Source organism: Corvus moneduloides, chromosome Z, assembly GCF_009650955.1.
Source record: "Corvus moneduloides isolate bCorMon1 chromosome Z, bCorMon1.pri, whole genome shotgun sequence".
NCBI lineage: Eukaryota > Metazoa > Chordata > Aves > Passeriformes > Corvidae > Corvus > Corvus moneduloides.
Genome location: NC_045511.1, coordinates 54,203,624 through 54,228,299, shown reverse-complemented (window position 1 = coordinate 54,228,299; position 24,676 = coordinate 54,203,624). Strand labels below are relative to the sequence as shown.

General features: G+C 40.0%; 1 protein-coding gene across 6 annotated transcripts in view; it reads right to left on the bottom strand.

Annotated features, from left to right (window-relative positions):
• The window catches only part of MCTP1 (multiple C2 and transmembrane domain containing 1), a 236,581-nt gene that overhangs the window by 34,587 nt on the left and 177,318 nt on the right, over positions 1 to 24,676 (bottom strand). For 4 of the 6 annotated variants that reach the window (XM_032096446.1, XM_032096442.1, XM_032096443.1 and 1 more), the window contains one exon: positions 5,186 to 5,239. In XM_032096446.1, the coding sequence (XP_031952337.1) occupies positions 5,186 to 5,239 (54 nt within the window). Of the gene's footprint in view, positions 1 to 3,273; positions 4,445 to 5,185; positions 5,240 to 24,676 lie in introns of those variants that run through there. The other 2 variants (XM_032096445.1, XM_032096444.1) reach the window with 2 other exon arrangements.

Here is a 24,676-nt window from a genome sequence, read left to right as displayed (position 1 = left end):
AGCAACTTCGTGGCTGTGACTTGGGGGTGATCCAATGATCAAAACCAGCATCAGCTGATATTCCAAGAATGCAGGCTGAAGCAGTCTACACCATCAACCCATATATTATGTACAATTTTTATAAAACTACACAGATCTTATCAACATATCTACATGAATAACTAAACTGAGATGAAACCAAACTGTACTGGGAAGTTTGACTTCTGTAGCCATGTACTGTAGATTGCTCTGTTGTAGAAAATTTTTTGTAAGTACACACAGTCTTACAAGCTAAGCTTTGAGACAGTAACAACTTCATACATAGCTACAGTTTTCACTGGAAGCTGCTCTTGATTTTTTATTTACAATTAGTATTTAGATGCTATGTTCATGTAGAATTTGATGGGGGAATCAAGCTATAGGTGAACCAATAGATTTACTGATTCTGGAATTTTAAGTCTACTCACTCTCTATTTCTCTGTATCATTTCCCCACCATTTATTTTCTAGAAAATAACTGCCTCTGTAATAGATCACAATCTTTTCTTTTGGAGAATATAAAAATGTAGGCTACATCAGAGCTATCTTTCCTCCTCCTCACAATCTACTCTCAGTAAAAATGCAGGGCATGCTTCTGAGACAGGTTACAAATGTGTCTTGGCTTGAAAACAAAGTTAGTACCTCTCAGCAGAAATAATTAAAAACTTTAAAACATATTTGACTCAACTATAATTCATTACAAGAGCTTCTAGTTATCTTGAAGTACAATATCATTGACTGAGAACTGCAAAGAATTCTTCAAAGAATAAAAGGCTAAAGAGAGAGTAGACAAATGTACAAATGTTTTGAATATTTTTTCTTAATAAAATGTTTATATAAAGGTAAAACCAGACTGTTCATAACGTGCATCTTTCTCCCTTTATGCCTGCAATAGTAGCAGTTCTCACTGGCCTGATTCTGCAGTGTGCTGAGGGCTTCCAGCAAAATGCTGAGCTGAAACTTTGAGATTATCTGAAATCTTACCTGCAGCTTGTTAAAAGAATAAAGCTATAGTATATAGGAACTTGTTAAAAACTAAATCTTAGATACACAGACAAACAAAGATCTCAGATACATAGATTATGTATATTGACTACTACATTATTATAACATAACTGTGTAAAAATCCTTTTGATAGCTTTTTGATAACTTGACTTCATGTAATTTAACTGACCCTTATTTGCTAAGATATTGTATTAGCCAGTGTTTGGAAAGGAGCCAAAAGAAAAAAAAGAGAGAAGTCAGATTAAACTGTAAATCTGTGGTTGGCATAGGTTTAGCAAGTGTTACAGAACATAAGGAATGCAGAATCCAGTGCTCTTTCTTGAAAAAACTAGTGTTAAATGAAGGACAAATGCCTGAGCCAACAAACTACGTCTTGTTCAATTCCTAAATACATTACAAGATAATGAAGAAAAATCAGAAAAAAGTGTTCCACTGCTAAGCACCAACTTTGGAACCAATACAGGTAGCATACTTGCGGCTTACTATTCATATTGCAAATGAAGATGAAAGTTAAGACTCTCCAGTAAAAAAACCCACATCCTATGGCCTTAAATTAACAGTCCTGTCTTGACTGCGGCAGAGAGTGAAAGAAGTTACAGAACATTAGAATGAGGCACGGTAGGTGCAAATTGATCTTGTCAGATTCTTCTCAGTATTACACACCATTATTGATAAAATGCATTACATTAACTAATTTCATGTATTTCAGCATTCATCATCCTCAGTTTACTTCATCTGTAATTTTGCAATTTAGGGATGTTGAGCCATGTCCTCCATGACACATAACCTACATCAGTGCATGCCCACACTGAGGTCATTACGTAGCCAGAGTTATCCTTTCACCATGAGCGAGTCACTAATATCCAAGTCAGCTCTAAAGAAAGACACTTTTCATAATCACCCAACATCTGATAACTGAAAACATATGGATAGGTTTAGGTAAAACCTGCAAGGAGCCTTTACTAAATGGAAAACAGGTGCTCCACTTCCATGCCATGTAATACCCTATTGATCGTTAAGTCCAAAGGTTACAGGATTAATAGCTTCCTTGTGGTAATCAGGGAGCAAAGACACTGGCCATGGTCAAACAGCTGGGGCATATTTTACATATTTGCAACATATGCTTCAGTTTTAATGAAAGTAAGGGGTTGGCGCATTTATTAATCTCGTAACTTTCTTCGCATAGGAAGACCCATTTTCCCGAGTTTTCTATTATACCACATGAAAAAACTAGAGAAATAATACAAGCCAGAGGCCACTACCATCTGGTGTTACAAAATGTGCATTTGTTTTCTCACAAAAATTCATTTTGCACATAGCTTTAAGAAAACACTCACTAAAAAACCACAAACCTGCACCCTTTCATTTAGACAAAACATGTAAGAGGAACAGCAGTAGTTAAGAGAGTATGTCTAGTGCACCAGAAAGGAAAAGCAGCCTACTAGCTTCTAACAAAAAACAAGTCAGTCCTAACCATGTGCTTATTACTTACAATTTAACCTAGTGCAAAATACCACCCATTGCAAACATACTGAGTAAATAGAGTAGTCCATACATGCTTGTTTTTAAAAGTGTAATTTTTTTTCCAATTCAAACAGCATATTTAATCTTGAGAGCTCAAAACATTTGCAATAATGAAGACAGCTTTGAATTTATAAAAATCAACCTTAACACCTTCTGTGTAGAAAAATAGCTCTTAAATATTCAATAAAAGGGCTCACTGAATGCACATAGTAATGTCAGTACTCACTTTTATTCAGCCTTGGTAACTAGATCTAGAAAAATGTTTGAACTCTGGTGTCAGTTTGAGAAAGCTGAATATTAGATCACAACATCGAAACCTAGAGTGATATTTCTAATTAGGTACATTTTGCCTGGCGTTTGTTCAGAGAATCACCAGAGAATGGGGGGTGGGGGGGCAGGGGCGGCTGGGGAGGGGTTGACCTCTGCCCTCATCTCCTCCTTTAAAGGAGTTTGTTTAGCAATTTCCAAAACCCACTAAGCAGTAACTACACAGGCTGGTTTAAACTACAAGCAGTCAAGTACTATTTGTGGACTAATCACAGTGGTTAAAATACCCAGGAATACACACTCTACTGATATGATACATTTGCACCAGATCTAATAATAAAGCAGAAAGAAACAGGAAAAATGGCCTCAAATGGATGGTAGATCAGTGTTCATCAGAAAACAAATGATGATTCAAAGCTAGCATATTGAGATAAAATTCAAGCTCTCCACAGCTACATGATGGACTTTTTAAATAAATCATGTATTTTATTGCTAGAAATGGATGCTCACATCATTCAGTGTCCAAAAAAATCACATATGTGTTTTGTAAAAGAAGATTTTGTTAGTACAGTGTCAGCTGATTCTGAAACTATGCAGCTAACAATTTAAGTGATGTATAGAAGAATTTCACATAATAATTGTAAAATGTTTGACCTGGCAACGGAACAAGGAAAATACTTTTATTTTTTTATCATCTCTTTAGCTAACAGAAAAATAATCATTGAGGGGATTAACTAATCACAGTGAATTTTCTGACATTTCAAATGCTGCTGCCAGCATATGAATTTTTACAGCGGTGTATAAATGTACATCTCAGCCAGAAAAAAAAGTCAAGAGCATAAATTAAGATGCACTGTTTTTCTCCTCTCAGGAAAAAAAAAAATTATTTTATTACAACAGAAGTGGGGGGACATCTGTGAAGGTCAAAATAGTCTCGGTTTTAATGCAGAGTTGTTGTAAAACTATCTATTTTTTTCTTTTTATTTTCTTCCACAAATATCACCTGATAGGAAAATACCAACAAGAACTGGGCTGTCTTCACTGCACTCATTTCACCAGAAAGCCATCCTGCCAGTGCTAGCCATTGCTTCAGTGGTGCAAGGTCATACTGATTTATTTTCTTTGTTTTTTCCCCTCTCTCTGGGGTACAACCAATCCAAGAAGTCCCATGGCTTGGCTCAATAATATGTGGAAATGGGTTGTTATTTGCTGTGGTTGCAATCCTCAACCTAACCAGCAGCATCTAAACTGAATTCCATCCACTCAAACAGGTGAATGATCTGCTATGGTTTCCCAGCTTTCAGGGCACAATGCAAACTTCAAACGAAGTGAATGTCTTCGAGAATTGTGATTATTTAAATGTCATATGGAGTGCAAACATTCAAGACATTTTTCTATTCAGCAGTTCTTTCAGAATTTTAGATGTCAGTATCCCATCATTGACCAGTACAGAGTTGCTATTTCCACACCATTTTTCCCCTGAAGTGCAGCCCTATTTGTAGTACTCAAGACAGGAGGAATTTTTGTCCTTCAAAACCAGTTGTTGCTGCAGTTATCTTCACAAATGCTATCAAGTTCCAGACAGGCTGAGTTATTCTTGTTCCTGGCAGAAAAGAATATTTCATCTAGCTCTGGACCAAGAAAAGAAGAAAACGAAGAGGAAAACGAAGAGGAAAACGAAGAGGAAAACGAAGAGGAAAACGAAGAGGAAAACGAAGAGGAAAAAAAAAAAGAGAAAAAGAGAAAAAGAGAAAAAGAGAAAAAGAGAAAAAGAGAAAAAAAAAGAAAAAAAGAAAAAAAGAAAAAAGAAAAAAACAAAAAATAAAAAAACGAAAAAACAAAAAAAAAAAGAAAAAAAAGAAAAAAAGAAAAAAGAAAAAAAGAAAAAAGAAAAAAGAAAAAAAGAAAAAAAGAAAAAAAGAAAAAAAGAAAAAAAGAAAAAAAGAAAAAAAGAAAAAAAAGAAAAAAAAGAAAAAAAGAAAAAAAGAAAAAAAGAAAAAAAGAAAAAAGAAAAAAAAGAAAAAAGAAAAAAAAGAAAAAAAAGAAAAAAAGAAAAAAGAAAAAAAGAAAAAAAAGAAAAAAAGAAAAAAGAAAAAAAGAAAAAAAGAAAAAAAGAAAAAAAGAAAAAAAGAAAAAAGAAAAAAAGAAAAAAAGAAAAAAAGAAAAAAAGAAAAAAAGAAAAAAAGAAAAAGCAGGATTTATAGACCTCTAACCTTTCCCTCAACCCACTATAGCATTATTAGGATGATAAACAGCTCTGTCCAATTTTCTGGACTAAAACACATCAACTCCTTTTTTAACTGTCGGTAAAAACAGTGTCATGTCTAAATTCTCCCATCCCCAGATACCAAAGTGCTAGGAAGGATAATTACCTTGTCATCTCTATCATCCTCTTCTTCCTCGTCCTCTAGCATGTCCTCCACTACCTGCAGACAGAAACAGTAGTAGTTGTCATCATTTAAAAAGAAAGAGTTTTGTTCTGTCAATTCTAAGCCTTTTGTAGATGAAAACTTTATTAACATTTGAAATAAATGCACAGAGGGAAAATGTACAACTAGGAAAAAACACTTGATCTAGAGATTCAAATTTAGGAAAGTGTTATAGCTTTAATTGACCTACATTGGGGAATTATGTACTGAAAACCCTTCCTTTGCAAAATGCTTGCTTGACAATTTAAGTATTTAAAAGGTAGTTCAAAATTCAGTATATGCCTACTTTAACTAAAGGAATCCTTTGTCAGCTCCACTGCTGCCTATGCTGCCACATGCTCACTTCAAATTTACAGTTACCTACATAAAAGGGCAACACTTTTAATAGAATTTATAGTATTCACCAAGAGATTCTTGAAGAACACAAAGCTGGTAATAAATTCAGAGTAGCTTATCTTCCTATCATGTTCAACAATGATATATACCATATGCTCTATCAACATTAGCACTCTGTTTCTTAATAATAAATTTATACAATCTGTGCATCTAACTTTATGCACATTAATTGCTAGCTGTACCTGCCACATCTGCATCTATGTGTTTTTCCATATATAGTTTTTCAGTCCAGCACCATGAAATATAAACATACATTAAATTATTTATCCAAATATTAATAGTTATATCATCAGCATGAAATAAACCACGAAGTTTAGTTTACAGAGAGATCAAGTGATTTTCCAAGGATAGGCCATGGCAGATTCGGACTTAAAAATCCCTCTCTCATGACATTGTGATCAATGACCCTAACAGGAAAATTCTCTGTTGATAGAATTAAAGTTGTACCTCCTTATAGCCAGAAAATAATGTGCTTCTTTATATCTTTATGTATATGTATATAAGTACTTATTAGGATATAAGAAAATCCATAATGAAGGTCATCAAAGATCCAAGTAGCCCAGTGGCCTATTATGGGTGCAGAAACTTTACGCTATGTATTATAAAATATGCATAAAGAGGAAAAGTGGAGGCAGAACTCACTGATGTGAAACAATTTATGTCATTTAAGACAACACACTAAAATTACCCCTTCATAGCCACTCCCCCCCTAGACAATGCTGCAAGGGTATTCCCACATCCAGGTGCAAGAATTTAAGGGATTTTATCCAAGAGCCAAATTCAGGTAAGGGAAGAGCTGAAAAATAAAAGTGTGTGTATCAGTTTCCTTTCTCTGAGTTAGCTCTACCATCAAGAAGGTCACAATTAGCCCTGTTACATGGGCCCACGCAGAGCATAAACAACACACGGTTTGATGCAACACGCCCATCTAGTAGAGCGTTGTGCATGCATGCAAGTCACCTGCACAGTTCAAAACATTTGCAGTTTCAGCTGTTCCTTCTTCTTTGAACCCTGTCCCAGAACCCCTCTAACTACAGTTCTTTGGAGGGGAAGGAACCTCCAGTTCTGCCTACTGGCTGCTCTGTCCTGGAGCTTTGAATGAAGTAAAACTAGAAATACAAAGAAACCATAAAGAGCAAGCGTGTCCAAAAGCATGAGAAGGAAGCATGATCTGAAAAATTAAGGAATTACTCTTGAATTCTTCCCTGCCCAGAATAACAATTTTAGCAGGAGGAGCCTGACTGACCAAATCTTCTGTACCCTCTGACCTGGCACCAGTCAGGCAGGTGTACTTCTGAGTCCCCTCAGGCAGAAGAAGGAATCCAAGCTGTGCTCTAGCCACTATCCATGCAGAAGTCTCCCTCACCAGTCTATTTTCTCTTGGCCTTTAGGCCAGCTCTGCTCCATCCCTCAAAGAAAGGGGGTCAGAGACAGCAGAGAGTTTTGATCACAGGGAAATGCTGAGAGCAAGTTGCTGAAATGAATGTAGCTCCTGCTTAGTTCAGTACACCTCTTACATCCCATTTAAGGGTGTTTGAGAGGTCCAGCCTTCACTGACCACTGACCACTCTGAAACAAGGGCATTTTATGTTTCCCATGCACCTGAATCAACTTCTTGTTCCTCTCCTGGTTGCTCACTGCTATATTCTCTGGGCTGTTCAAAGTCTTTGGGGAGCTGAGCTGTAAACTATATCACTGGAGTAACTGAGTTCTTCAAAAGAACACATCCTCAGGTGTTTAATGCAGTTGGTTCCAGTGACTCAGTTTACTGAGCAGCTTCACCAGCTCTACCAAGAAAATGGTAAACTGAGAAAAGAGGAGGAAAACAAACCGTTAAGGGCTGCAGGAAGATGGAAGCTCTCTTAGATCAGTTTTTCCACATGCAAAACACCTGCTTAACTACACATTAATTGACTAAAGCCCTAGATATAAAACAGATCTGTTGATTCACACCCTGCCTAATGCCCAGAGCTCACTAAGTCAGTAGGTGTCTTACTTATCAACATTCATATTCCCCAGTGTACTAGTTTGAAAACAAACCAGTGGGAGGCACCAAGTCAGAATAACAATTTAATGGAAATTAAAGAAAAGGAAAAAAATGTAAAAGAAAACACTGGTTCAAACGGACAGAGTCAAAATACAACCTGAGTCCCTGTTAGGCAGGGTGGTGGTAGCAGTCTGGTAGAATGGTGGCTGCAGTCCTCTGAAGCGGTGATCCTGTAGTAAAGGGGTCTGCTCTTCCTCAGAAAGTCCAGTGGTGGCTGTGTAGCTCCTGTCCTCTGGAAATCCAGTGGAAAGGCATTGTCTCTGGTGTTCAGAGTCCCAGATTATATCCACGATGGGATGCTTGGTTCCTCCCTCTGGGTGGAGCATCTCACAATAGGGTAATGAGTCATGAGGCCAAGTGTTGATTAGGCTCATTAACAGAAGATAGTCCAGAGGGAGTTATCTCTGAGTCATGTGGCAGGATAATGATGGGCCATTAACAGCAAGATAGTCTGGGGGGAGGAGGCAAGGAAACACTGCCCCACCTGATTTCAACGGCTGATGGGGATGGTAATGGAATACACTGCAACCCAGGACATTATCCACCCCTTATTCTATTACCATCTACATCATCCCAAATCAATACCTTCTTAAACTCTAAACCACACATACATATATATATATAATGAAACCCTACACACCGTTCTCACCTAAGATTAGGTCTCCTTGTGGTACACAACGGGTTTCCCCATCTTTCTGCATTACCCACCAAGTGCAACCAGGTCCTTGAGCAAAGACAATCCCACGGATGGGTTTGTCTTTGCCTGAGGTGGGATTAATCCAAACAGTCTTTCCTAAAATAACTCTCAGGTGTACCACAGGGACTCTATCTCCATCCACTGTGTGCAAGGGTTCAGACTCGGCGGGACCAGCTCGATTGTGGACCCTTGGGTATTGACCATCCAGGTGGCCTTTGCTAAGTTCACTTCCCGATTTTTGAAGGTCCCCCCACCAAGTGCCTTTAGGGTAGTTTTAAGTAGTCCATTGCAGCCTTCAACTTTTCTGGCAGCTGGTGCATGATAAGGAATATGATATATCCATTCAATACCATGTTCTCTGGTCCAGGTGTTGATGAGGCTGTTCTTAAAATGAGTCCCGTTGTCTGACTCAATCCTCTCAGGGGTGCCATATCTCCACAGGACTTGCTTTTCCGGGCCCAGGATGGTGTTCCGGGCTGTAGCATGAGGCACAGGGTAGGTCTCCAGCCATCCAGTGGTTGCTTCAACCATGGTCAACATGTAGCGCTTGCCTTGGCGGGTCTGGGGAAGGGTGATGTAGTCAACTTGCCAGGCTTCCCCATACCTGTACTTTGACCATCGTCCACCATACCACAGAGGCTTCACCCGCTTGGCCTGTTTGATTGCAGCACAGGTCTCACAACTGTGGATGACCTGTGAGATGCTGTCCATGGTAAGGTCCACCCCTCGGTCACGGGCCCATCGGTATGTTGCATCTCTCCCCTGATGACCAGAGGCATCATGGGCCCAACAAGCCAGGAATAATTCTCCCTTGTGCTGCCAGTCCAGATCCACCTGTGATACTTTCACCTTGGCAGCTCGGTCCACCTGCTCGTTGTTGCGATGTTCTTCATTAGCCCGACTCTTGGGTACGTGCGCATCCACGTGTCGAACCTTCACGGTCAGCTTCTCTACTCGGGCGGCGATGTCCTGCCAAATCTCAGCGGCCCAGATGGGCTTCCCTCTGCGCTGCCAGTTGGCTTTTCTCCAGCGAGCCAGCCATCGCCACAGAGCATTAGCTACCATCCATGAGTCAGTGTAGAGATAGCCTCGGCCACTTCTCTCGTTCAGCAATATCCAAAGCCAGCTGGACGGGTTTAAGCTCTGCAACCTGACTTGATCCACCTTGTCCCTCAGTAGCTTGTGCAACTCGTCGTGTGGGGCTCCATACTGCAGCTTTCCACTTCCAGTTAGTGCCTAGAATTCGGCAGGAACCATCAGTGAAGAGGGCATAACGTCTTTCAGTCTCCGGTAGCTCATTATATGGTGGGGCTTCCTCAGCACAAGTCACTTGCTCTTCCTCTTCTTCAGAAGATAATCCAAAAGTCTCACCTTCAGGCCAGTTTGTTATAATTTCCAGAATCCCAGGGCAATTCGGGTTTCCAATACGGGTACGCTGTGTGATGAGAGCAATCCATTTTCTCCATGTGGTGTCGGTGGCGTGATGCGTGGAAGGAACCTTTCCCTTGAACATCCACCCCAGCACCGGTAGTCGGGGTGCCAGAAGCAACTGTGCTTCAGTGCCGATTACCTCTGAGGCAGCCTGGACTCCTTCATAGGCTGCCAAGATTTCCTTCTCTGTGGGAGTGTAGTTGGCTTCAGACCCTCTGTAGCTTCGGCTCCAGAATCCCAGTGGTTGGCCACGAGTCTCGCCACGCACCTTCTGCCAGAGGCTCCAGGACAGACCATTGTTCCCGGCTGCAGAGTAGAGCACATTCTTCACCTCTGGTCCTGTCCTGACTGGGCCAAGGGCTACCGCATGAGCGATTTCCTGCTTGATCTGGGCAAAGGCTTGCTGCTGTTCGGGGCCCCAGTGGAAATCATTCTTCTTGCGGGTAACCAGGTAGAGAGGGCTCACAATCTGGCTGTACTCGGGAATGTGCATTCTCCAGAAACCTATGGCGCCTAGGAAAGCTTGTGTTTCCTTCTTGTTGATCGGCAGAGACATTGCTGTGATCTTATTGATGACCTCGGTGGGAATCTGACGTTGTCCATCTTGCCACTTTACTCCCAGGAACTGGATCTCTCGGGCAGGTCCCTTGACTTTGCTCCTTTTGATGGCAAAGCCAGCTTCCAGGAGAATCTGGATGATTTTCTCTCCTTTCTCAAACACTTCCTTTGCTGTGTTTCCCCACACGATGATGTCATCGATGTATTGCAGATGTTCTGGAGCCTCACCCTTTTCCAATGCAGTCTGGATCAGTCCGTGGCAAATGGTGGGACTGTGCTTCCACCCCTGGGGCAGTCGGTTCCAGGTGTATTGCACACCCTTCCAGGTGAAAGCAAACTGGGGCCTGCATTCTGCTGCCAAAGGAATGGAGAAGAAGGCATTGGCAATGTCAATAGTGGAGTACCACTTTGCTGCTTTGGACTCCAGCTCGTACTGAAGTTCCAACATGTCCGGCACGGCAGCACTCAATGGTGGTGTGACCTCATTCAGGCCACGGTAGTCCACCGTCAGCCTCCATTCTCCACTGGACTTACGCACTGGCCATATAGGGCTGTTGAAAGGTGAACGGGCCTTGCTGACCACCCCTTGGCTCTCCAGTTTGCGAATCATCTCATGGATGGGAACCACAGAGTCTCTGTCGGTGCGGTATTGCCGGCGGTGCACTGTTGCTGTGGCGATTGGCACCTGTTGTTCTGCAACTCTTAGCAGACCCACAGCAGAGGGGTCATCTGAGAGGCCAGGCAATGTACTCAGTTGTCTGATATCTTCTGTCTCCACAGCAGCTATCCCAAAAGCCCAACGATGTCCTTTTGGGTTCTTGAAATATCCATTTCTGAGATAGTCTATGCCGAGAATGCACGGGGCCTCCGGGCCAGTCACGATGGGGTGTTTCTGCCACTCGTTCCCAGTTAAACTCACTTCAGCTTCCAGTACAGTCAGCTGCTGGGATCCTCCTGTCACCCCAGAAATAGAAATGGGTTCTGCTCCCACATACCTTGATGGCATCAGAGTACATTGAGCACCGGTGTCAACCAAAGCCGTGTATTTTTGTGGGTCAGATGTGCCAGGCCATCGGACACACACAGTCCAAAAGACCCGATTCTCCCTTTCCTCTACCTGGCTAGAGGCAGGGCCCCTCTATTCCTGGTCATGTTGCATGTTGCTCCCTTCCGATGAATACGTTCCTGAGGTCCCTTCAAGAGGATCGGTCATATTATCATTCCGCTACCGTCTGGAGTTCTGTGTGCAAGAGACTGGAGCAGTGTTGACTCTAGATGTGGTTCTTGTGATAATTGTCCCTCTTTTTAGTTCCCATACCCGAGCTGCTAAGGAGGAGGTGGGTTTTCCATCCCACTTACTCATGTCTTCTCCATGTTCCTGAAGGAAAAACCAGAGGTTACCTCATGGGGTGTATCCTCTCTCCCTGGTTGGGGGACGCCGGCTCCTAATGGCAGAGACTCTTGTTGGTTCTGGCGAGATCTGGTAAATCTCTTCCTTAAGTTCCTTTTTCAATTTCTGATGGCCTTCTTCAATCAAGCTCCGGACTTGCTCAGCCAAAAGACTTGTTTCCACGGATGAGACATGGGTGTGAAACGGGGCTGTGACGGTGTCCTCGTAAATCCTCAGCTTGTTCACTAAGACGCCCACCCTGTCCTCGCCTTCCCTCCATTGCAGCATTGCCAGGTAACGGGAGTATAGCTCTGGTCCAAGGCGCGCAAACCTCAACCACATCTGTGACGTGCACTGGACACCATCTGGGCTCTTAGGAAATCTCTCATCTTCTGAGAAAATGATCTCCAGCACAGCCAATTCCCTCAGGCACCGGATACCTTGTTCCATTGTGCTCCATTTTCCTTGGTGCACCTGGAGGTCTTCTTTACAAAGGTACCTGTCCCTTAACACTTGTAAGCAGTCGCCGCCAGAGGCTGAGGGTTTCTTGGGTTCTCCCGATCCCCTGGTCAATGACCACATCCCGGGACAGAGATCCCAGTTGCCTGGCCTCACTTCCGTCCAGAATGGTGTCATTGGCTGCAGCGTCCCAGATGCGGAGCAGCCAGGTCAGGATAGACTCGTTCGTCTGGCGGGTGAATTCCCTCCTCAGGTCTCGCAGCTCACCCAGGGATAGCAACCGAGTGATGATCTCTGGCTCTGCCTCTTTTGCTGGGTGCGAAGGTCCTGCTGCATCCTCGTCAGTCACTATGCGGACTGATTTGCTTTTTGATTTCTTCTTCTGCACGGGGGCAACTGCAATCGGTTTAGGCTGTTCTGGTTCAGTGATGGTTTGCATGGGGACGCTGACAGTGCTTTTGGTTCCTTTCTCCTCTGAGTCAGTCTGCGTAGACATGGACGCTGTTGTTTTACATTTGGTTCCTTTCTCCTCTGTGACAGTCTGTGTAGAGATGGACACTGTTGCTTTCTGTTTGGTTTCTTTCTCCTCTGTGACGGTCTGCGTAGAGGTGGATGCGGTTGCTTTGCTTTTGGCTCCTTTCTGTGTGACAGTCTGTGTAGACATGGTATTTGCTGCTTTGCTCCTTTTTACCTCCTCCTCAAGCAGACATTGCACCACACTAAGTAGTGTTTTGTTTCTAAGTGTACAAAATGCAGGCCATAGAGAAAAAAGAGAATAGAACTGACAAGAAGATTATACCATCCTTAACATCCAGAGGGAACTCAATATTTTCAAAAACTGCTGTGCCTGGCCTGAAAGGCTGGAAGAAACCACTCTCTACTCCTCCCACCAGGGGCTGGCTGTGATTGTTGAAGAGGTCCCAGACATAGGAGCCCAGACTAGGACAGCCAAACAAAATTGAGTATATATTCCGAATGGTATTCATCGCCTCGCAGGTTATTATGCTATAGACATAATAAACCAATAAAGCAATTCTCATACCATTCCCTGGTTCTAACAGGAGTAACACAACAGGCAGGTAGTTCCCCATGTGAGGAAAAATATAGAGAGCAAGATACAGTACCCATGCAGACAAGCTGAGCACCATGGTGAATAGATTTCTGTTTATACAAAATTGTAATTCTGACTTTTTCTCAGAGCCAGCCTCACTTTGGGCGCCAAATTATGTACTAGTTTGAAAACAAACCAGTGGGAGGCACCAAGTCAGAATAACAATTTAATGGAAATTAAAGAAAAGGAAAAAAATGTAAAAGAAAACACTGGTTCAAACGGACAGAGTCAAAATACAACCTGAGTCCCTGTTAGGCAGGGTGGTGGTAGCAGTCTGGTAGAATGGTGGCTGCAGTCCTCTGAAGCGGTGATCCTGTAGTAAAGGGGTCTGCTCTTCCTCAGGAAGTCCAATGGTGGCTGTGTAGCTCCTGTCCTCTGGAAATCCAGTGGGAAGGGTTGTCTCTGGTGTTCAGAGTCCCAGATTATATCCACGATGGGATGCTTGGTTCCTCCCTCTGGGTGGAGCATCTCAGAATGGGGTAATGAGTCATGAGGCCAAGTGTTGATTAGGCTCATTAACAGGAGATAGTCCGGAGGGAGTTATCTCTGAGTCAGGCGGCAGGACAATGATGGGCAATTAACAGCAAGATAGTCTGGGGGGAGGAGGCAAGGAAACACTGCCCCACCTGATTTCAACAGTTCATGAGGATGGTAATAGAATACACTGCAACCCAGGACACCCAGACACTTAAAGATCTCTTTTACGCACATCCAGAAATTTTGTTTCCTTGAGAAGGTTGAATATAAGGATGCCTATCTCACATCAGCATTCAAGTTAGCATGGAGACAATCAGTTGAACTGGAAATCTCTAAAACTGTTGTAAATGATGGCACCTCATGGAAATCACTTGCATGACAATAAATTTTCAAGATAATAACACTTCGGACTCAGGTGTGTTTTTTCCTTCCACATCTAATGATCTCAAACTACATTACATCCATAGAGAGGCAAAATGTTAACTTCTTCAAAGGGCATAAAAAGTCCTTTGAAATTACTTAATATCAGACTAAGCCCAGATTTCCATTTCCTTCACTACTTTTTTTAATTCAAAAGCCACTATCAGTCTATGTTCTTTTTCTAGTTTAGCCATGCCATCAATTACATTGAGATACGGAGTACTGAATTGTTTGGGAAGAAAAACAGAATTCTTTTTTTTGTAGCAAAATAAAATGTAATGAAGTGTGCTAGTGCCCAAGATGCATAAATAATTCTTTGAAGTATAAAAAAAAAAAAAAAAAAAAGAAAAAAAAAAAAGAAAAAGAAAAAAACCCAACAAACACAAACATTCAGACAATATGGACATAATAAAATTCATTAAAGCACCAAAACAAGTGTTTTCAGAACTCTGCCACAAATTAAAACAAGGAAAGTAGATTCTTCATAGTCATATGATATATCAGTTATTGGCACACTGAATCCTTACAAAAGTGTGAAGTACAGTCTACTGCAGAACAAAGCAAGGCTGTTCAAGAGAGGTACGGTAGATCTGAACACAGATTTCAGTTTACAATTGGATTAAGAATACAATAGAAAAATCCCCCACAATGGATTTTTTAATCCTTTGATTCTGCCTCATTTCTATTCAAATAAAGTGCCCATCTTCCACTCTGTTTTGAAGGAACATGGTAGTTTTTTGGATCCTTATGTCAAGCATTATACCTGGAGAAGGTATAAGGGAGGGAGGGAAATGGGGAAGGAGGGAGAGGAGAGAGAAGGTGGGCAAATAAAAGCAAATAAAGATAAAATGAAATGTTATATTTATTTTAATAAAAGTTCTATGGCAAAAATCTTACACTGTCCTTAGAATATTCACTCTAAATGATGCCTTCTGATACCTTGTTTGAAATCAAGTAGTATTAATCAAACAACGGAGGGACACTAGGGAAATAAGAAAAATCTGATGCAAACAGTTAAAAGTGACATGACCTTCTGTAATACCACTTGTCACAGACTTATGTGATGCATATTGGTAGAAGGTCTTGAAAGAAACTAGACATAATAGACTGGAGGACCATTGCTCTGTCTCCACAGATACTATACACCAGGTCACCAGAAGGAAGTACAGCCATCACATTTTCACACTGAAGAGAACCTCAGCATCTGTGGGCTAGAATGCACTCTTCTGAGGAAACTGACATTAAATACAAATTGCATTTATTCTAAAGATCTACTGACTAACAAAGAGGATAGAATTTCTGAGAAAATAATTCATTTTGACTTCTAACCTCAACATCTGCAAAGCAGAGTTGGATTCTAGTTATTTACAGGTGTGTTAAATCAAAGCCCTACAGCTGTAGAGAACTTAGAAATACCTCCTCAATCTAAAGAACCAGTGGAAAAGTGAGGCTCTGAAACTTAGCACCACTTTTAATTAAAGGTCCTTCTCTCTTAGCGTCAGCCTGTCGTTTCTCAAAGTGTGCAAACCATCATTAATTCTCTCTGTTCTATGTTTTTCAGCTGATCCAAAAGAAACACCTGCACAGAAGATACTCTGATGTCTTTACATATTTATAATATTTGCTCTTCACTGACATGTAAAATAAAGAAAGGAAAAATAAAGGGCATTAACTCTGCAGATAGCTCTGACAACTGTTACCTTAATACGTTAATATGAAGCAATGCCCCTCATTAGAACTTCTCCACATCTGCTTAGATCTTACTTGTAGTCCTTCAAATCTAGGCAGTTTCCAATAAAAACAAAATACTTTCTACGCCGCACATGTCATGATTTCAAAATACCTACAGACATTCGTAATTTCTAAGTATTAAAATTCATAAAAGAAATCAAAAGTGAGGATGAGATTTGATTCCAAATTTACTTCATTTTCGATGTGAAAATAATGTAGTCAGAATTACACTGTTCAGGACTGTTTGGATTTATATTCATATTGTCCTGACATAAAATACACTGCAAGCTTGTGAGCCATGCAACTCAATGTATGCCTGTAAGTGTAATATAAAATTATGCAACGTGTACGGATTAAGAAGGATGCATAAAACTATTTGGGCTGTCTCAGATCATTTCCTGGTACTTAATTTGAAGGAAAGATATCCATTGTCCACAAGCACACTACAGCAGCAGTTAGGCACTCATTTTCACAACATGATGTCTGCTTCTTTTATGGAATTTCCAAGGAGAAACTTTACAGGAGATACATCTTAATTAAAATGTCCAACTTTTCTTTGCCACATTTGTAAGGAAAATAAAAATCAAATTAACAGATTCTGATTTAGAAGTACAGTATATCTGGGTCCAATCAGATTTATACTATTAATTATTAACTATTAATGTTTTGATCTTGGGGTATTCATCTGTAGTAATCATCAGAATAACTGAATTATTAGCTACAATAATTGGTGTGATAAACTTCCCAGTAATGTTGAATATCTTGCAGTACAGAAGACAGGAGAATAAAAAGAAAAGCATTAGTATATTACTGCTAAAATACTTTCTGATTTTTACATAGGCACTCAAATTACATCTTCTAACAATGCATTTTGTTAGCTTATTCTGGGAAGTGCTCATAATGTGATTTATTCTGATTCTTAATAGGAAATGAGACTAATACGGCTATCAGAGCCTTTTGATGCAAGCTGCTGATTACACAGTTCTGTAATGTCAACAGCAGAATTTTATTTACAGTATAATACATTTCTTGGAAACATGTATCAGCAATAAATACAGTTGATTATACAAGAACATGTAACCTTTTTGCTGTTGTCAGCTATATATGCCCTCAATATTCAACTGCCAATGTAGTTAAGAGCAAGTAATTTTTAACATTACGATGGTACAAATACCGTACCATTTCTCTCATTTTCTTTCAATATTTGGTTATCTTTTTTTTTTTTAGGTTTTTCTTGTATTTACGCAGTGCACTGTGAACTGAATATTAGGTGTTTATTTGAAGTATGTCTCCATCTAAAGGCTTCAATATGTACTGTACACTTGAAATGTCAGATCTCTCAGAATGCTTCCTTTTTAGTTCAGCAGAATAAAAATAACTACATTCTTTGCTTGGCTAAGTATCAGTGAAAGATTACTATGCAGGACTATTAAAAATAATGCCTTCACAAAATATTGTGAATCAGAGTTCTTAGGCAAATCATGATTAATTATCTTATAAAGAACACAACGGCTCATTATACATTTTTATTGTTATTATTATTTCTTTTCAAATATATTGTTTCCATATTCTAGTAGGACTAGATATGCTTCTGTTATGAAATAGCATTTATCCAAGTTATTTTAAGCTTATGGGTGTGACTCAGCCTCTTAGACGCAGATTTGAAGCTGATCGGCTTTTTGGTCAAAAAATTTATGTTACATATTTTAGGTGAAAATGTATGTAATACACATATTGTTGTAATTTCAGTTAGGTATTTTTTTCCTGGTGTTTATACATTTCTGTAAATACAGTAAAATCCCAAAGTTCTTAAAGTCTTGGCTTTATTAAAATGTTCTAAAGTGATAGATAGCCAAACAAAAATGAATAAAAATCTCACATTACTATGGGAATTTTTTCTAGAAACTAAACTGATATTAGGTTATGTGGTATTGATTATTTATAACAGCCACTACACCCTGTCAAGTGAATCTTGTTGCCATTTAAATCTGGAGGCAAATGCAAAAAAAAAAAAAATCATTATAACAGTCTCATACAAAAAATGCCTCCTCTGTGCAGTAAACTTCAAATTTATTTTAGATGCCAGCAGTATTGAAAGATTGTGGAAATAAAATGCGGCAAAATTAATTTTAAAAACCCAGTTGGTTTCTGACAGAAAAAAAATGCATCCAATTTTATTTTTTAAAAAATGCTGGAGATATTTAGGGTGCAGTTTTGGTTTTGGCCTTTTCTGTTCAGGTGATCAAAACAAGCCAAAACATTCAAAATTCTGTAGTGCATTTGGGTTTTGCAGCTGCTAGTGGGTTAAGAACAGGCACGTAAAGTTTTACCAAGGAGGTTAGTACATGCTCTACTACTGCGTGCAAACCTCTGACAGAGGGATTACGACAGCATGAACAGCCTCTTTTAACTGCAGCCCAGGCAGTCACTTGCAGCACCACATTCTGTTATGCTGCAGAAGAGAAATGCTTGCCACCCAATATATTTCTTTACATAGTGTACTGTGGGACTGTTGAATTGGTACTCAATGCATTTAAAATATTTATAGTATCAACATTTATGTAAGATTTATGTTGATTTGTTCAGTTCTCATTTAATGGCAAATTATGAAGAGGATGTTTCATAAAGATAATTCTCCATTTAAATGCAGCAGGCCACTAAATATTAAAATTATGTTTCTGTTACAATCTAGAGCAAATTTGTCCAGCTTCAGTGATTATTTGCACTCATAAAAATTAGACTTGATCAATAAAATTTATATGCATGATTAAGATGACATTTTCATGTTTCTTTTCTGATATATTAAAAAAAACCTCGCCCTGTCCCATTGTGGAGCACTACATTGTATTTTTATTTCCTGACTGTATGGATCACATAGAAAAAACAATCATCTGCATGGAGACGGCAATTCTTAGTGGACTACTTAATATTCAGGCACATGTGGGCAATAGTCCTTGTTCTTTTACAGCACCCACCCTGCCCAGAGACAGGTTATGACTCATTCGCAAAAGCCCTTCTAACTTCTTTTATTGATAACAAATGAAAACAAAGTTTATGATTGGTTAGGGGCTAGAAAATACAAGGTAAAATCAGTTCTGCATAATGTTGAAAATAATTTTATAAAAACAACTGTACTTCCCTTACTTTTAAAGCCATGAACCTAGCTAGTTTCACACACATATTATTCTGTGGCTAACTCTGTGTGCTCCCACCACCCCTTATGTTGGAGGGTTTTGTGGCTGCTGCTGTTGCTATCATACCAGAGGAAAAACTTCTCAGGAAAGTACAGTCAGAAAGAAGGCAAGATGTACTTCCTCACCTGACAATGTCCTTTTTGTATCTTGTGCAAATGGCATATTCCAGACACTGTCTAGCTAGAATACAGGGACATTGACATTTATTTTTTCCATTATTCCATCATAGCAAGAATTTAGTCTGCAGTTAGAAATCTCTGCAGACTCCCTGGCAGAGTAGAACTTCTGGACTTGAAGCTCAAAACCCCAAAGTATCACACTGGCAAGGGATCTGAAGCACTTGGTATTTGTCCTGTATTCGTGTCCACATGAAAGCCTTTGAATCTAAGAACTGTCAGGACTCGGTCTCTAAGACCATAAAGTGAAGAAACAGAAAAAAAAATCCAATTCTTGCTTTGTTTACTTACTTGGTAACTCAGTTTTCAGTTTCTAGGAAAACAGCTGGTTAAAGTCAGGCACTCTCCTGGTAGGGTTAGTTTATGCATTGAGTGTACTGCAAAATGGCACTCTCAGCCCCAAACAGGAGCAACAACAAATCCACCTGACAGTGCTCTGACAGACACTGTTGCCTGGCTCCTAGAACAAAATGACAGGATTCTAATCAGAAAAGATCTCCTAGCAGCAAGTGAGCTGGGCTTCTATGATCAACTCAAGCTCATTGTGCTTGCCGCCTTTTCTTAAGTGAAGAAAGAATTCACTGAGATGGATATATTGATAAGCATCATTCTTCTCATTCTCTTCTGGTTTTCTTCACTTGGCAATTCCCAGAATACACATGAGGATTTGAGTCCTCATACAGAAAAGTCTCCAGAGAAAACTGCTTAAAATCTCAAAATAAAAGTCTGTCTTTAACAAAATTATTTTTCTTCTATTCTCAAAATTTCACCCAAAACATGGCTAGTTCTAACATCTGATTGAAACACACATATATAAATCATCAAAGTCTGTAGGAAAAAATCTACGATGTAGAAGATGCCTTGTTGTCACTTTATATAATTCTTAAAAGATAAATAATATATATACTTCATTATGCAAATTCATAAAAAATTGTGTATGGCACATTAACTCCCAGCTATTTAGCATCATTTTCTATGCAATGACACATGCATCTCATAACTTCAAGAGGAAATCGGCTATTTAATACTTCCATAAAAGCTCTAAGTATTAACTATCAGTGCAAGATATTAAGTGATCAAACCTCTTCTCCATGGGAGTATAAACAGCAGAAGAACATTCACAGGTACCTTTAGGGATGTACATTATTCTTCCATTAAATGTTAAATTGCTTGGAAAAAAATCCCTAACAAATAGCAGACCAAAAGGAGAGAAAGATTAGTATCTTCAGACAAGATCAGAGTGGCAGAGGTTGGCAGGGACATCCTGTCCTCCCCGCTCCAAGCAGACATCACCAAGCCCAACCTCCCTACTCACACAAGGTCACCTCTGAGCACATTGCCCAGGCCCATGTCCTGAAAGGTCTTGAATATCTTCACGGATGAGCGCTTCAGAACCTCTCATGGCAATCTGGCCCTGGTTGTGACCACAGTCACAATTTAAGTGCTTTCTTGTGCTCAGATGAACTTTCATGTATTTTGGTTTGTGGCCATTGGTACTGTCCTGCCATGGAGCACCCCTGAGAAGAGGCTGTCTCTCTTCTGCTCTCTTCAGCCATTTATACACATCATTGTTCTCCACACAGAACAGGACCAGCTTGCTCAGCTTCTCCTTGTATGCCAGATGCCTTGATCCCTTCATCATCCTCCCTTTGCTGGAATGAAGAGCAGCTCCCACTCCCCACCTTCCCAGCCTGTCCTGACTAAAAAGCAAGTATACATACACTGCATATGGACACAACAGCAATTTCACCGCATTTCTATGATCGTGAATGAATGTAGCTGCACATGGACCACTGAACTCCTACTGGTTCCCATATTGTGCACACTAATCTACTTAATGGAGAGATATCTGATATGCTGGGTTCTCAGAGAGGGTATGAGAGACTTTTCCAGAGGCATTTCCTTATTTGTGTGCCTACACCTGGCCTGGGGGGCACACCTGTCCTGTTGGATTGGTTTTGAGGGTTCTCCTGTCCATTCACCCTGCACCTTTTTCTTGCCAACTCAGTCCACAAATTTCTTGACAGGACAAGGGGCAATAGCTTCAAACTGACAGAAAGCAGGTTTAGATTAGATATTGGGAAGAAATTCTTCATTGTGAGGGTACTGAGGAACTGGAACAGGTTGCCCAGAGAAGCTATGGGTGCTCCATCCCTGGCAGAATTCCAAGGCCAGGTTGGACAGGGCTTTGAGCAACCTGGTCTGGTGGAAGGTGTCCCTCTGAAGGTCCCCTCCAAATCAAACTATTCTGTGATTCCTCACTTGAGAAATCACTTTTGTGGGTCACCATCACCTGCCTCCCCCATTTTTTTTTTTGTTTAATGCTCTCCTCAACAGATTGGACAGCCTTCTGGGAAAGAAGATTTTGCCCCATGTGGCGAGGTGTATCTTTTCCTAGTAGTCCTTAATCCTCAAAAAGTATCCTCCAGTTGTAAAAATAAAAACCAAGTCCCTGCTGTCAGAAAGAGCAAGTGGTTATTGTTCTTTCAGATTTGTCCGCTCCTCCACAGGCAGGATGGAGGAGAAAATGACCTGCGCTCCCTGTCTGCTACCTATTTGGTCATGGAAGAACAAGAACTTGCAGTGTCACCAGAGGAGAGCCAATGTGCCTGTTACAGTAGTTAAGCATTATAGACCAACAGCTATGACAGCTGTGACAGAGACTGTCACAGTTTGTCCTAATTGTGGTAGCCAGGCTTATGTACACAGGGTAAAAATAATGATTCATAGCTATGCAAACCGTTCTTAATTCTCCATATGACACACTCCAACCATATAATCAACTGTTTCATCCCAGTGAAAGGGACAAGAGCAGCTGGACAGTGGGAACATTTTAAGTCACTTTGGGAGATTATCTGACCATTCTTTAAGTTAGGCAGCTCAAGCAGGTAGTCAGAACATGCAGAACACAGCCTGAAGTAGAAATGTACAAGTAACAAAAAAACCAGAACCAAAACCAACAAAATTTTTTCCCATTAACTCCATGCAGTTAATAATGACTGTGACTTTTGCTTAGAAATATAAAAAAGATCCCAGACACCAGAGAGGAGCACTGCTGTTTTCTCCAAGCTACAAAGGTGAGGGATTTTTTTTTTGTATATTTGAAATCATCAAAGTATTAAGTAGCTTCTTAAAAATACTGACAATAAGGTTTTAACCCCAGCACACTTTCTGTTAGTTTGCAGTACCTTCCATAGGCAATGTGTTCCCCACACATGCACATGTGTGGTGGGGAGCAGCATGCTCCCCATCACACAGATCCAGCACAGGTGACAAGGAGTGGCAGGGAGTGGTGACAGAAACACAGCAGTGGTTGATACCTCTCCCACAGAGGATGTGAAAAAAATAATGGAAAAAAGGCAGGAGAAGAAAAAAATCTCAGCCTAGTAAGATTCTCTCCGTTCTAATCTTGTGTGTTTAGGTGATCATGGTTTAATATGACAACAGCAGTTGTGCTAAAAATAAATGATTTTGTGAGGTCAGATACTCAGGAGTATGATTATAAGAAAGTGTAAAGATCCTTGGAGAAAGCAGCTGGGTGTACTTCAGGCAAAAATGTTACTGTAAAATTCAGATGAAGGCCTTAAGAATGCCATCTTGGTTATTTTTTCCTCACTTAATACTGGCAAAAAATATTTATAATGTGATTTTTATACCTGCCACATGACTCAATGACAGAAATTCATTTGTTTTAGTACAGTTCAGAACCATCCACTAAATCTACATCTATCTATAGTCACTTGCACAAATGTTTAATGCAAGAGTTCCTATCTTTCAGAAATACAACTAATTTTGATCAAAATGTACTAAAGATAGGGAATCTGACATTTCTTTTGGAAATTTGCATCAGTGTTGGACTAAAACCAAAATGAACATCAATCCTACAAAGAGTCCAACTGAATCCATAGAGGCATAGTCTGCTTGCTTCACCTCTCTGTTGGACATTTCAGTAGACTTATCTCCTGCTATGAAATACACTTGAGCCTCCCCTTTGCCCCAACAACATTGCACCTTGAATTCAAGAAAGGAATCACATTTATAACTCATTAGGAGTTGTAATAAATGGCAAAATAACCATACTTGCACTCAAACAAGAAACACAGGTTCATGTTATAACAGAGGTACTTTGTTTGGCAGCTGAACTACTCCATGACGAAATAAGTTTCAAACTACTTCAAAAATACCCAGATGCCCAATAGGAAAAGGTTGGTCTATCTGCCATAACCAGACAAAAACTCAGTGATCACTAATCACTGACCTGCAGAAGAAGGGTGGTCCCTAGCACCTGGACTGATGAGACTATTGATAGTTGTTTTCTGATAGAGGTATTACAACAGAAACCAACTCTTCTGAGGTGCTTTGCATGGCCCCAAATTTAAGTATGTTCCATAGACATCAAACAAGTACAAAGCATATACAATTTTAAACTATGCTTGTCTAATGTTAATCAGGTAAGACAAGTTCACAAATACATTTATCTTTGTGTCTTATCATCAGCCTTAGGTTTTTGAAGTAACTTCTAAAGTTAGATGATATTCTAAGATAAGTAGTCAATGATCTCACTGAGACACACAAGGAATCTCTGAAGACTTGGGAACAGAAGCTGGATCATGTGAATATTGAAGCATTCTCTAGCCACTAGGAAACACTGTGTAATTGATTTAGATAAAATTTACACTCTGCATAGGAAACATAAGTATTTAAATTACTTCTATTCTAATGATACCATGCTAAGGACTCCTGATACTACTGAAGACTCATGAGTTAATTAGAAAGGCTTAAAATAAATCTGCAGATTACTTCAATGAAGGTAGATAGTCAACATGATGATAACCAAACTCGAATCATTAAAAACAAGGGCCCAACCTCCTTCTGATATACATAAAGAAAAAACAGTCATTAATGGCACAGATATCAAACATTTGAGATCAACATGGTTGCTTGACATAGGCTGTATTAGCTTGGTCTGAAGCACTCTCAGCAAGAGGAGAGTTTTAGGAGCAGCATTTGGTATTCTCAACTGAGAGTCTATCACTAGCTTCCTTAGTTTGTTAGAAAAATTACATGACCAGATAATCTTCCCAGACAGGTGGTATTTCAGAGAGAAATTAAGTGTATTGCAGCTCACAAGTGAAATTTCTCCTTTCACCAGGGATTTCAGGTACTTACAAAATCTTCAGGTTGAGAAGTTTTAAGCATTTCAGCCATCAGGAGACAATGGGCTGTGTTTTAAGCATTGCATCTTTTGAATCTTGATCTTAGGCTTTTTCCATAAATGTAACCATATTTTTGTTAGGGAATATCTCTACCATCCCCCCACCTTAATTTTAGATAATCCTTGGAAGCA